General features: G+C 41.8%; 1 protein-coding gene across 3 annotated transcripts in view; it reads left to right on the plus strand.

Annotated features, from left to right (window-relative positions):
- Positions 1-15037, plus strand: part of LOC136864314 (tyrosine-protein kinase transmembrane receptor Ror) — a 245381-nt gene that overhangs the window by 36965 nt on the left and 193379 nt on the right. For all 3 annotated transcript variants that reach the window (XM_067141132.2, XM_067141130.2, XM_067141131.2), the window contains one exon: positions 14480-14775. In XM_067141132.2, coding sequence (XP_066997233.2) covers positions 14480-14775 — 296 coding nt within the window. The remainder of the gene's footprint in view (positions 1-14479; positions 14776-15037) is intronic.

Raw genomic sequence — 15037 nt, forward strand, 5'->3', positions numbered from 1 at the left:
AGGCACTCTCTGCAGTGAATAAAAGGCTAATTAAACTCCCCATATGAATAATATCAATTTCTAGCATTGCTCATACCTCAGTTGTCTCTTTTATGAAGGAAGTTCAATACATTCACAAACATTCACAACACTCGTAGAGAATTATTAGGCGAGAAACACAACAGTGCTTCCCTCTCCAACATGCCCTGGTATTGTCTCCACCGGGATTGACTGTGAGGGACAATATATAGTTGGAGAGAAGGGGTGGTGAATGTGAAACACTCATACACGTCTGAAGAATCTTGTGGAATGATTGACATGTCACAGGCTTTGATATATGCATCTGATGAAATAATGCTGGCTGAGTGAAGAGGTAAAGCAGGGTTGAAGAAAAAGTAGGCGGATGACAGAAATTTGTGACCAGTGAGTAGTGTCCATTTCAATACCACCCACACACTTCTTACAGAAATATTGTTCCTTCAATTCGGGCGGGTCATATTTAAGCCTTTCGTATTGTGGTGTCATAATACATTGTTCTGAAGATGCGTCAACGTGGAAACAGTGGTTTCATGTCACACGACTTATCAATGGCTGAAATCTCATTCGTCGCTCACTTCCGCATTGCAAGAATACTTTGTGTTCTGAGTGAAGAAGCATCAGTGATCAATCAATCGGTCACTACTGATCTGCATTTAGGGCAGTACCCAGGTGGCAGAATCCCTATCTGTTATTTTCCCAGCCTTTTCTTAAATGATTGCAAAGAAATTGGAAATTTATTAAACATCTCCCTTTGTAAGTTATTCCAATCCTTAACTCCCCTTCCAATAAAATAATATTTGCCCCAATTTGTCCTTTTGAATTCCAACTTTATCTTCATACTGTGATCTTTCCTACTTTTAAAGACACCTTCAAGCTTATTCGTCTACTAATGTCATTCCACGCCATCTCTCCACTGACAGCTGGGAAGATACCACTTGTAAAATGAGGTTAGTTACTTGTAACATACTACTTAGTCAAGCAGAAATATGGAATATGGATGGTTGTCGGGGATGACTATGCATGGGAAGGTGACAGTGATCAATGTTCTGATGGTAGTTCTGATGACCAGCAACATTTGTTGTGGATGGCAGAAGTAATCAGAGGCATTGGGCCATATGAATGAAAGTGAAGGAAATGCTCATGAGCAAAAGGTAGAAGTAAAAGCATGTGCTTCGAGCAAAAAGTAGGAGTATCAAAGCAGTCTATGGACTGATGACTCAAACAACAGCACAGCTCAAGATATGGCAGAGTGCAGCATTATTTTCAGAGGTTAGTTTTATACTTTCTTGCGTCTGGTTAAATTTCGGAAAGGATCTTATCATGTAAATTTATAGCGAAAATGTTATCATTTCTCTACCGGCGCTTGAAATATGTTTTCATTATGCTTATAGTACGGTTAAGTTAGATTAGGTGACGCTGTTTGAGTAAGAAAACTGAACCGTTTGCCACAAAATGCGACGAAGCAGTGTGGACAGGACGGCTGCTTTTTCTGTTTTGTAATGGCGGAAAGGGGCGTGTCTTTGAACAGCTATCTTCTAGCCGTGTACTATAAAACTCGCTGTGATAAAGATGTGAAATCGCATATTTCCTTAGTTTATAGAAGAAAATTGGTGTAAATTATAGGGCCTATACGGTAATAACATTTTATAAGAATCGCTTTCGGAACACTTGATTGTGATTTTAATTAGTGCACATATTTTGTGTGAGGAAAGGAGATTAGGTAAATGGGATGGATACAACTAATGTTACTTCTTTGTCCCAATAGAGTATTTAATAACATTTATTGAACTCTGCATACTGTACTGAAAAATGTCAATGTGGGCTATAGGTATAGTATTTAATAACATTTATTAAAATAAGAACACTGTAGGGCCTGTAGGCGATGATGGCATCGATTAGTAATACCCGTCAACTGGTGTTCCGTACAGAAAATTAGAAATGTAAGGAGAACGTGTTTTTGTAACAAATACGTTGCCGTTGTCATCTTGAAAAATTGGGATATCAATAACATACACATCATGCAGTTGTTGACGGAAAGGCAACACCTGATCATCGAGAATGTTTATATAAACATGCTGGTTCATGTTAATGTTTACCTCAGTGAGCGGGCCCAATCCTTGATTCGAAAAACACCCCCAAAACATCACAGACTCGCCTCCGGCTTGAACCCGACTTTGCACACACCCCGGATGAAATGCCTCATTTCGCCTTAGGTACACTTAATGACATGTGTCATAGGAATACAGGCAGAAACATGGTTCGTCAGACCACATTACATTCCACCAGTCCATGTTCAATGATTTCTGGCCCATAGAAGACATGCAGCTTTATGTCGCTGTGGGAGCAATGGCCTCTTTCGAGGTGACCGACTCCAAATGTTCTTGGCATTCAACTCCCATTGCAATGTTCTCTCACTAACAGGCTGGGATGGACCTTCATTTGCTGACAGCAGCAGTTCCTGTTCGGTTTGGAAGCGAGTTTGATTCACAAGCCATGTAACACATCTCTGGTCCCTCTTAGTCAGGATCTTTATCCAACCAAAATTCTGACATTGTGTTTCATGTCCACATGGAGTATACCATTGCTTGTAGACACATTGAATAGTCCACTGCGAAACATCAACAAATCCAGCAACTTCACACACCGTATGGCCATGGGTACGGCCAAATACGATTTTCCACTTTTGCCACTCTGTCACATCCTTACATCTACCCATGTTGATGTACACTGTCCTCCTGGAGAACCAATGTCTCACTGATCACTACTGTCTTATGCTAACATAGAGGCAGTGTGCGTCCAGTTCAGCATTGTACTCATTCGCTGTGCCATTTGTACAGGTTTATTGATCCATCTGTGAGTGTGCACTAGGGTGACTAATTTTTTTACTGGTGAGCTTAGATAGCCTAGGTATCATTGAAGAAGCGTAAAAGGGAAATGAGAAGAGATGCAGTTTCCCATTGCTTTCCTCACTGAGCCAGAAGTTGCTATTACATATCAGTCTGCCAAGCCCACTAAAATGCATGCACCAGCCAACTCTATGACCGACATTTTCACACCATTCATAACATGGACTGGCTGCGTAAGGAATGGCATTACTAGCATCGCTCATACCCTGTTCACTTTGAGTTGTCAAAGTTAGAGATAACTCTGGGACAGGTCATTGAAAGTTAGACTGAAAACACATCTTGCCAGCAAAGGCAAATGCACAAAAAGGCAATTTATAAATAAAATAATGAGCTGACTTACATTTATTATAAAACTACCCGTTTTACACACACACACACACACACACACACACAAAATTGTATATTTAATTACCAGAACCTTGTCATTCCAACACCATTGATCAGTTGTCACCTCACAGAGTGCTGCCTCAAGGTGTTTACAGGCGTCACAAAGTTTGAAAGTGGTGTTAAGGTTGGCTGGCAATGTAACGTTCGATCTGGCTCCACACCATCTCTATCGGGTTCATTTCACAGTGATATTGGGGGGTGGGGGCAGTCGAAGCACAGTGTGGCCCGCTTGTTTGGCTAAATTATCGATTACATATTTCTCAAACTTAGGCCTGCAAGTCTTCACCAATTCCAGCAGTTCGGTTTTAACAATCCATTGCATGTTATGTCGTAACTTCTCAACCAGGAAATTACTTCAGCGTTCTTCTAGGATTTGCTTGGGATATGGAAGGATAACGAAATACCTGAAGAGTGGACAAAAAGGGTGATAGTTCCTATCTTTAAGAAAGGGAGTAGAAGGAAAAGTGAAAATTACGGATGCATTACCCTCTTATCACACGGCCTTAAAATTATGGAGAAGATCATTGAAGCCAGAGTAAGGGATATACTCTAGCCTATCTTAGAAGGTGAACAACATGTCTTTAGGGCTGGAAGAAGCACAACAGATCTGATATTTGTGTACCGGGCGGTACACCTCTACTCTGTTTATTTAAAAGTTGCGCCAGTTGAAACTCCTCTTCTGGAGGAAGGTTGAACTTTATCTATTCTATTAATTCTCTACTTTCTCAGAAGATGTCACCACGTGGAAAATTTTGAGTTTTTGAACTGTGTCACTTTTGATGTGTTTTTGTTTCGCTTGAAGTAAGAAGTGTGAACTTTCTCTTCTAGAGGACACTACTGAAGAATTACAATAGTGCAACCTAGTGCGAAATCAAAGAACTATTTTGTTGGAGAAATTTTTATTTCAAAAGTTTGTTTCTTGTTAAATTTCTTTCTGTCATGGTTTAAGTTGGCTGTATACCCCTCCTTTTCCCCTTATTTTGGATCTAGCCAATCCCGAATTTCTTTAATTAATTTTCCACCAATAATGTGTTTCTTTTCCTCTATGTAGGGGTTTCTTTTCCCGAACCAATAAAAACTTTGAGGGAGGGTGTTTTATTTCCCCTAACGCCTAGAATCTTCGGCGAGAGGTTATAAACTGCTGATTTTGGGGTCTCCGGGCCACTTCTGTTCCATCTTTCAGTGTATTAAGTACATAGCAGGAGGCGGGAAGCGCCTCTTTCCTCGGCAGCGATCTACTACCAGGTAATGGCCTATTAATATCTTCTTTTCTTGCTAGGTCGGCAGTTTAACTCTCGCGGCGGGTTCGAAGCGTTTTCCATCATGTAACCTTTTCCTAAAATGTAACTACTCTTTTCTTCTATTCTCTTGTAAAGTTACATATTGGGATAGAGAGTGCTAACCCTCTCGAGCTCCCACTCACATTTGTTTTGAGGTGAACTTATTTTCTCAAACCTTTCTTCGTTTATGTAATGTAAAGTGTTCTTCTCTAAGTCACCTCTGTAGTATGGGATTAGCCCTTGCGTTAGTGGCCCAGAGCCAGATTAGGTTTTAAAAGCAAAGTGTATTAGGAGTGCAAGTTCGCCTCCTCTCAAGTTGTATTTTGAGGTCATGTATTAATCTTTTCTCACCTAATAGACCTCAGTAGGTTGGGTATTTTACCCCTGTGTATATGTCCTTTGAGGACAACTTGAAAGTTGAGTTTGGTGTGGCCTGGGAGAGGCTTAACTTTAAGAGCGAGTAGCTCTTTTCTAAAACTGAGAGTTGTATGCCTCGAGGAGGCTTTGCTGTGTAATTTGGAGCAAGGGCTCCAGGGTTTGAGTGGGGTCTTCTGCCCCTTTTGTTGAAATTGGTATATCGTAAAGTGGAGCTAGTTGCTCAAGAATTGTGTTTTCAGGGCTCGAAGCCCAAATTCTTTAATCCCTGTAATTGTACATTTCAAGTTGTATTTCGGCTACTAAGTACCTGTTCTATTTGTTGTTACCTAATTTTGAAAAGAAAATATAACCTTGTTAAATTTTAAAATTTAATTTCTCTTTAGTAGCTTGAGACCTATTCACCACCCAGCACCTTCTTTCATGCTTAACTACCACAAAAATCCGGTAACAAGTGGTAGCAGAGCGTGGTTGAATGGGTCTCAATTTAGCCCCTTTTGACGGCTAAACATTGCTTTGATTCGAACTCTAATAATTGTCTCAGTTGCTGGAATTTTTTGAGTTTTTCAAAATTGTTCTGTCATCATGCCCGGCCCTCGCGATGTTCTCCTACTTAACTATTTGCGCAAAGAGGAGTTGATATACGAGTTAACTATCAGAAATGTGCAATCTGGAGGCACGGTTGCAATCGACACCAACAAGCTTAGAGAGTCCCTTGATTTGCCCATTTCCATCCCCAATTTGGGAGAGAAAGAAATTGATGATTCTCTTTCCACGATCGTCGAGAATATTACTGGGCTAGCATCTGTAGTCAGCTTTTTTGATGAAAACGATCCGTCTCCTAATCAAATTAAGCGTGTGCAAGGCAGGCTATATCACTTTTCAAATAGAGTTAATGATCTGTTGTCTCTGAAGGTGAATGACGTTCAGAGGAAGCAAGCTAATACGCTCCTTGAAACTATCTCTGAATTGTCTAGTAAAGTCACTCAATTGTTAACTGGGGAAGTTCCTCCCAAATCTGATCAGCCCACCGTTGTGAATGTAAGTAGTGAGGAAGATCCTGCTAAGGGAGAAGGCAATAGGATAACCGTTGCTGCTCAAACTATCTCTGCCCCATTGGACAACGAGTCTGAACGCCGCACATCGTTGAACAATGTACGTGCTGAATTAACTTCCTTGCCATTGAAACCTTTACCTACTATGTCGCCCGGGTTTAGCAGCTTGCCTCATCCATTGGCAATGTTGCTCAGAGGTATATCCAAGTTTTCCGTTAATACCACCAGTGACGTAATTTCATTTTTAAGATTTCTAGTGGAATTTCAGGATCATGCTCTTGTTTTTTCTCTTTCGCCATGTCAAATTTTGCAAATTATCTATCCGTATGCTATTGGTATTCTCTCTGATAAAATCGTAAGAGCCATTGCCGAGCAATCTTCTATTGAGGATTTCCATGCCCATTTGCTAGCTAACTTCATCCCGGCTAGGGCCAGGTCCTCCCTGATTCAGAAGTACTATTACCGTGTACAGCGCTTGGATGAAAACTTGGCTGACTTCATCCAAGACATTAAGTTTTATACTAGGGTGTTTGCTCTTCACTTCCCTGAGGATCAAATTGTACAAGCTATTGTGGAAGGTATTTCACCATCCTATAGGTCATATTTGTGTTTCGCGGCGTGCCCGCAAACGTTCTCGGAACTTGAAGCATTGGCAGTCTCAGCGGAAGGAGTTAGATACGCCGATTCTTTGCGTGTCGCGAAAGAACCCCCGCCTTCCTTTAGTAACACTCGGCCTCCACCTCGCCGACCAGTCAATCCCCGTAAATGTTATGCTTGCGGGTCGCCTGACCATCTGCGGAATAAGTGTCCTCTGATCAAGTCAAGTGGGACAAGGAATGGAGCAGGGTCATCACAAGGCTGTTTTAAGTGTGGGGCCTTCTCACATATCGCCAAGAATTGCCCAAACTCAAATAGCACCCCCTCCTGCTCAACTTCTGGTGCAAATTCCAGCTATGCCAATAATAAAAAGTGACTAGTGGCGTCGGCTGAGCCGACTAATCCATCTTCCCGAGACTCAGCCCCTAGTAAACAGGTTGTAAATGCAGAGAACGACCAGCCTTCAAATTCATCGTTTGAATGCCCTAAAGAGTGTCTTAGGATTGCGGCGGATACCCCCGCACCTGTTCCTTTTCTTAAGATTGAGTTAAATAACGAGCCTATAACAGCTCTCTTAGATTCAGGCAGTGTTTGTTCCATTATTTCGGCTGATTGGTATTCTAAATTGAAATCTGTTTGTAAACTCCCTGACTATGTCTCTTCTCCTGTTCAATACGTTTCGGCTAATTCATCTCCATTAGAAATTCTAGGTTCCTTACTGGTCAAAATTCGTGTTTTTAAGTTTACATGGAAAGTTAAATTGTTTGTGGCTAAGCAATTGTCTTGCCCCATTATATTGGGAGCTGACTTTATTTCTCACACTGGTCTTGTGCTCGATCTGCAGTCTAGGTCGTGCACATTCAAATTTGCTTCTAGTTGTAAAATCCCACTATTAAAGTGTAATTCTGTGTCATATTCATCTATTTCGCCTACCCAGGATGAGATGTTGTTAGACCTTAGACATCTACCTGAGGAGCAGGCTGATAGTATTCGCAAACTGTGTCAGTCGTTTCCCGAGGTGTTCTCTGATACTCTTGGTGTTACTGACCTTATTGAATACAAAATTGAGGTCACGGATTCTATTCCTGTCCGTTTTCCACCGTATAGGCTATCTCCACCTAAAATGAAGGCTCTGAAAGAAATCATCGATCAGATGTTGAAGGATGGTATTATTAGGCCCTCTAAGTCAGCGTATTCTTCGCCTATTTTTCTAGTCCCGAAACCCCAAGGAGGCTTCAGGCCTGTCATTGATTACAGGGCTCTCAATCGGAAGGTGGTGTTGCAATCTGTGCCCCTTCCTGACCTTCATTCTTGTTTTTCATGGTTTCGTAAGGCCAAGTTCTTCACTATCTTGGACTTGAATCAGGCCTATAATCAAATTCCCCTTGCCGAAGAGTCTAAACACCTTACAGCGTTTGCCACGGACTGGAATTTATATGAATACAACCGCGTGCCTTTCGGGCTCCCCACGGGGGCAGCTGTGCTTACTAGGCTACTAGATAGGGTCTTCTCCGACATCAAATTCGAGTACTTATATCACTATTTAGATGATGTTGTCGTATTTTCAGAGACTTTTGAAGAACATCTAGATCATCTGCGAGAAGTTCTCAATCGCCTTCGTAAGGCTGGGTTAACTGTTAAGTTGTCCAAGGTTGCCTTTGCTAAGCCCTCTATGTCATTCCTGGGGCATATTGTGTCACCCGATGGGGTAGCTGTCGATCATTCTAGAACACAGGCCATCCGTGATTTTAAACCTCCTAAGGACATCAAAGGTATCGCCAGGTTCATTGGCATGGTGAATTTCTTCAGGAAGTTTATTCCTAACTTCGCTAATAGAGCGGCGCCCTTAAACCTTCTTCGTAGGAAAGGCATCAAATTCGAGTGGGGACCTTCTCAACAAGCCGCTTTCGAAGATCTTAAATTAGCTCTCTGTAATGCCCCTGTACTTGCTATGCCTGATTTCTCGAAGAAATTCATCGTCCAAACGGACGCGTCGTCGTCAGCTGTAGCTGCAGTCCTTCTTCAAGAGACTGAACTAGGGAGGCGTCCCATCGCCTATGCATCTAGGACTCTATCGGTTCAAGAAGCAAAGTACTCCATATATGAGCTTGAAGGTTTGGCAGTCTTATTCGCCTTAGAAAAGTTCCGTCTCTATCTGGAACACGTCAAATTCGATCTGGAGACAGATAATCAAGCCTTAAGCTGGGTCTTAGGTAGGCCGCGTCGTACAGGTCGTATAGCCCGTTGGGCCATCCGTATTTCTGCCTTCCAATTCGATGTCAGGCATATCAGAGGTACCGAAAATGTTGTTGCCGATGGACTCAGCCGTATGTTTCATAACGACGTCGAGACCCACGAAACGGTCGACAGTTCATCACCTCCCGAGTCCATACTATCTGGTGTTAATGCCATCTTAACAGATGCTCCCATGCTTTTTAGGGATATTGAGAAATACCAACGTGAAGATCCGACGCTGGCTCCGATAATGGAAACCCTTTCTTCTGGGGAACATGTTGTCCCTTATGTTCTGAGGAATGGTGTTCTATGTTGCCCATCGAGGCATGATAGGATGATGAAAGTTGTCGTTCCAGCTGTTCTTGTACCTATGATCTTCAAGTATTATCATGAGACCCCATTAGGAGGGCATCTGGGAATCTTTAAAACTCGTGAGAAGATTCGTGAAATGTTCATCTGGAAAGGTATGGACGGTGAAATCCGTGAACTTGTAAAAGCTTGTAAATCTTGTTTGCTCAGTAAACCCACCATGTCCACCAAGGTAGGCCTTTTGTCTTCGCATCAAGCGTCGCGCCCCATGGAACGTCTGTATATCGATTATGTGGGACCCTTCCCCCAGTCAAAGGGCAATGCTAACAAGTTTATCTTGGTGTGCGTAGATGGCTTTACTAGATTTTCTTGGTTATTTCCGACTAAGCTGGCTACCGCTCAGTCCACCATTACCTGCTTAAATTCTATTTTTGCTTCTTTTGGTCCGTGTCAATATATCGTATCTGATAATGCTAAGGCTTTTACATCTAATTTATTTCGTAAATTCTGTTTTGACTTATCAATATCTCATGTAACTACTTCTGCTTATTACCCGCAACCATCTCTGGCTGAACGAGTTAACCGTAATCTCAGGTCCGCACTCATTGCCTATCATCATGAAGATCCTTCCAGGTGGGACACGTCCCTGCATTGGATAGCTTTTGCTTTGAATTCGGCGGTTCATGAATCTCACAAGTTTACTCCTGCTTCCTTGATGTTCAAGTTTGTTCCCAACTCGCCGCTCTCTAACCTCTGGTCTTTGAATGACATTCTACCCGAGACAATAGATCCGGATAACATTAAAGATCTTTGGAAGAAGGCTAAAGCCAATCTTAAAGTGTCTCATGAAAAGGTTAGGGAAAGGTATGATCGTGGACGGAGACCCACCACTTTGAAGGTAGGTGACCAGGTTATGGTCAAAAATTTTGTTCCCGCGGGCAAGCTTGCCCCCAGATTTCATGGGCCTTGTGTCATTCTCGATTTTCTTACGCCGGTTACCTTATTGTTAAGTAATCCAGCCACCGAGAGGATATTTAGAGTTCACCTGTCCCAGGTGAAACCGGTGTAAATTCTGTGTTAACTTGCTTCATATTATTTTGAAAGGATATGAAGGTTATATTTTTTTTTTTTTTTTTTTTTGAGTTTCACTTTTAAGGCATTCTGCCCCTTCTGTAATATTTTGGTTTTAGATGTAAGCCTTATGTAAAACCTGCCCCGACCCGTTAAACTGCCATCCTGTTCTTGCCACGGCCATTACCACGCTCCCGTCTCCTGCTCCACCTTACACTGTGGCTTTATAATAGTAAATGCCATAGATATCTACACGCCGCTGGCCCCTCAACCTCTCCACAAGCCTGTACCCTCAAAGAAGATGATTGTCCAACACAATTCTGCCGCCTAGCTTTAATGTTTCAGCGCCCCCGCAGCCGCGCAGCGCCGTGCAGCGACTGGGGAGGGGGATGGGCCCCCTCCTCTCCAGCGAGGACGACATGTGCACGGCGAGCCGGAGCTCACCTCCCGGCCAAGGCTGATGTGCGGCGCACGACCTGCTACATGCCCGCAGCCTGTATCTGTTCACCGCGGGCGCGGCGTACTTCAACACCTCTGCTCCCCTCATAGTGCGGGCGAGCGGTATCTCAGGGTACTTGAGGGGTCCGAGCGGCCTCCGTTGGACGCAAGCTGCAACGGCCGGTCCGGCCATCCGACTCAATCTACATCAACTACATGGACAGTCACCATAAGCAATAACTACACTTCGGAATTCCACAACAATATTTGGTGGACATTGCAAAACTTTTCTTCACCTTTTAAGCATTAAAGGTTTATCTTCAGAAATTCAACTTCTACAAACATAAAAACTTTACTGCACCGGCAACAACAAAATTTTGAAATTGCAACCAACCAAATTACTAAAATCTTATAAATGCTTCCGCAATTAATCTTAATATCAACATCAAAACTTGGACCTTATTTTGGAAACAAAGCTTATGTTCTTCTGTGTTACCCCTTGGAGGATCTTTTGGGGGGGGAGGTCTGTACCGGGCGGTACACCTCTACTCTGTTTATTTAAAAGTTGCGCCAGTTGAAACTCCTCTTCTGGAGGAAGGTTGAACTTTATCTATTCTATTAATTCTCTACTTTCTCAGAAGATGTCACCACGTGGAAAATTTTGAGTTTTTGAACTGTGTCACTTTTGATGTGTTTTTGTTTCGCTTGAAGTAAGAAGTGTGAACTTTCTCTTCTAGAGGACACTACTGAAGAATTACAATAGTGCAACCTAGTGCGAAATCAAAGAACTATTTTGTTGGAGAAATTTTTATTTCAAAAGTTTGTTTCTTGTTAAATTTCTTTCTGTCATGGTTTAAGTTGGCTGTATACCCCTCCTTTTCCCCTTATTTTGGATCTAGCCAATCCCGAATTTCTTTAATTAATTTTCCACCAATAATGTGTTTCTTTTCCTCTATGTAGGGGTTTCTTTTCCCGAACCAATAAAAACTTTGAGGGAGGGTGTTTTATTTCCCCTAACGCCTAGAATCTTCGGCGAGAGGTTATAAACTGCTGATTTTGGGGTCTCCGGGCCACTTCTGTTCCATCTTTCAGTGTATTAAGTACATAGCAGGAGGCGGGAAGCGCCTCTTTCCTCGGCAGCGATCTACTACCAGGTAATGGCCTATTAATATCTTCTTTTCTTGCTAGGTCGGCAGTTTAACTCTCGCGGCGGGTTCGAAGCGTTTTCCATCATGTAACCTTTTCCTAAAATGTAACTACTCTTTTCTTCTATTCTCTTGTAAAGTTACATATTGGGATAGAGAGTGCTAACCCTCTCGAGCTCCCACTCACATTTGTTTTGAGGTGAACTTATTTTCTCAAACCTTTCTTCGTTTATGTAATGTAAAGTGTTCTTCTCTAAGTCACCTCTGTAGTATGGGATTAGCCCTTGCGTTAGTGGCCCAGAGCCAGATTAGGTTTTAAAAGCAAAGTGTATTAGGAGTGCAAGTTCGCCTCCTCTCAAGTTGTATTTTGAGGTCATGTATTAATCTTTTCTCACCTAATAGACCTCAGTAGGTTGGGTATTTTACCCCTGTGTATATGTCCTTTGAGGACAACTTGAAAGTTGAGTTTGGTGTGGCCTGGGAGAGGCTTAACTTTAAGAGCGAGTAGCTCTTTTCTAAAACTGAGAGTTGTATGCCTCGAGGAGGCTTTGCTGTGTAATTTGGAGCAAGGGCTCCAGGGTTTGAGTGGGGTCTTCTGCCCCTTTTGTTGAAATTGGTATATCGTAAAGTGGAGCTAGTTGCTCAAGAATTGTGTTTTCAGGGCTCGAAGCCCAAATTCTTTAATCCCTGTAATTGTACATTTCAAGTTGTATTTCGGCTACTAAGTACCTGTTCTATTTGTTGTTACCTAATTTTGAAAAGAAAATATAACCTTGTTAAATTTTAAAATTTAATTTCTCTTTAGTAGCTTGAGACCTATTCACCACCCAGCACCTTCTTTCATGCTTAACTACCACAAAAATCCGGTAACAATTTGCTTTGAGGATGTTGGCAGAGAAATGCTGGGAAAGAAGAAAATACCTAATTATTGTGTTTATGGACCTTGAAAAGGCGTATGATAATGTTCCTAGATCAACTATGTGGAAAATGCTTAGAAAACTTGGTGTACCGGAGTACCTTATTAGGAAGATTAAAATGCTACATACTAATTGCAAAAGCTGTGTTAGAATTGGAGATGGTTACTCTGAATGGTTCAATACAACCAAAGGAGTACAACAGGGTAGTGCCTTATCACCTCTTCTATTCATAGCAGTTATGGATACCATTTTAAAGGAACTAAAAGGAAAAGGTAATAAAGATCTTCAGGGTCTGGTGTTTGCAGACGATGTGGCAATATGGGATGAAACAGAGGAGGGAGTGCAAAATAATCTGAATGCATGGTGTAAGAAGTTTGATGATTATGGAATGAAATTGAACCCATCAAAAACAGTAGCATTGAAAATCAGCAGATATAATACAGAATGCAACATAAAAATACAGGACCATCAAGTTGAAGTAGTACACCAATTCAGTTAATTAGGAAGTGTAATGGCTAGTAATAATAGAGCTGAGGTAAAATAACAGACAGAGTAACCAAAGGCTCTAACATTTACAGTATCGTTAGACACCTTACTATGGGATGAGACGGTCCCACAAAGAACAAAAATGACCCTGTACAACTCATATTTCATTCCCATCCTTACATATTCTCTGGAAACCTGCACACTAACATCAAAGGATTGTAGTAGGATTCAAGCCTGTGAAATGAAATTTCTTAGAACAGCCCTCCAAAAGACACTACTTGATCATGTGAAAAATGATAAGATCCGATCTAACCTAGGTCTAAATGAATCGATGGAGGAAAGACTTAGGTTATCTAGACTTAAATGGTTTGGGCATGTTAAACGAATGAATAGCACAAGGTTACTATGTGCTTATTTGGAAAAGAGAATAATAGGTAGAAGACCAGCTGGAAGACAAAGAAGAAGATGGATGGACCAACTGAGGGAAGACGTGGAGAGAAAAGGATGGAATTGGGAATCTGTCATGGACAACAAAATCTTTTTGAATAGGCAACTTTCGAAGATGCTTGTTTTCAAACACCCTATCCGGCTCTCTGGAAGGGCAAACTGATGACGATGATCTAGCTTCACACTGTGATAAGGAGCATTGTCTAACATAACACTACCAGGTGTCAGTTTTAATAATATTCTTTCAACCCGCGATTTAAGTACATCACCAGTCATTTCATTGTGATAGACTCGGATGGTAGGGCACTGGCCTTCTAAGCTGAAGTTGGCAGGTTAAATCCTGGCTCATTCTATTGGTATTTGAAAGGACTCAAATTTGCCAGCCTTGTGTTGGGAGATTTGCTGGCATGTGAACAAACTCCTGCAGGAGAAAATTCCAGCACCTCAGCATCTCCAAACACTGTAAAAGTAGTTACTGGAACATAAAGCCAGTAACATTCTTGTGTGTCAGGCTGTGAACCACGAAGTCTCAGGTGCTGAAAATGATTTTATTTTTCTCTCTAGTTGTTACCTAATCAACGGTTCATTGCTTGTACCAACTGTTCCTTACACCATAATCCATCAGCAAAGTCTGTGTATTCTCTCCAAGATTTCAATTATGTGTCATTGTCGGAATGTGAAACAAGTGAACACCCTAGTCTCTTTGAATTTCATTTATTTGATTCATGCTATAGTTATACCTGGGAAAATTATGCTAGTTAATGTTTAGTTTATCCTGTGATTGAAGATATTTTTATTTTTGTCTCATTTCAGGGATTTGTCTCCAAACTGCCATGCTTTTGCAGAACCATCATTGTGTTACTCTGCTTTTCCACTTTGTCATGATGATGATTTAGAGGGAAAGAAACAACCACGTCGGATCTGTAGAGAGGACTGTGACATCCTGGAAAATGAAATGTGCAGAATGGAGTATGCAATTGCTAAGAGGCATCCTCTTATTGGTCAGCAACTAGTACTGCCCGAGTGTGGAGACCTGCCACTTGTAGGCTCCAAAGAGAGTGAAGGCTGTTTGAAACTTGGTATACCTAGACCTGAAAATGTAGAACCTAGTAAGTATGATCAATTTTTATAGAGTTTCTCTTTATCAGGATTTAAATTTTAACGATTGCAGAGAATAACATTCTTCCATTCCAGCTGAGAATGGGCTAGAAGAATACTCTATTATGTGACCATCTCTTTCACTGGGAACCATTGGTCCCTTCCAAAAGTCTGTTTCCCCCTGTGGGTGGGGGACGCAGACGAAGAATACACCCACAGTATCCCCTGCCTGTCGTAAGAGGTGACTGAAAGGGGCGACCAAAGGATGATTGT

The sequence above is a fragment of the Anabrus simplex genome, chromosome 2 (assembly GCF_040414725.1).
Source record: "Anabrus simplex isolate iqAnaSimp1 chromosome 2, ASM4041472v1, whole genome shotgun sequence".
Classification (NCBI taxonomy): domain Eukaryota; kingdom Metazoa; phylum Arthropoda; class Insecta; order Orthoptera; family Tettigoniidae; genus Anabrus; species Anabrus simplex.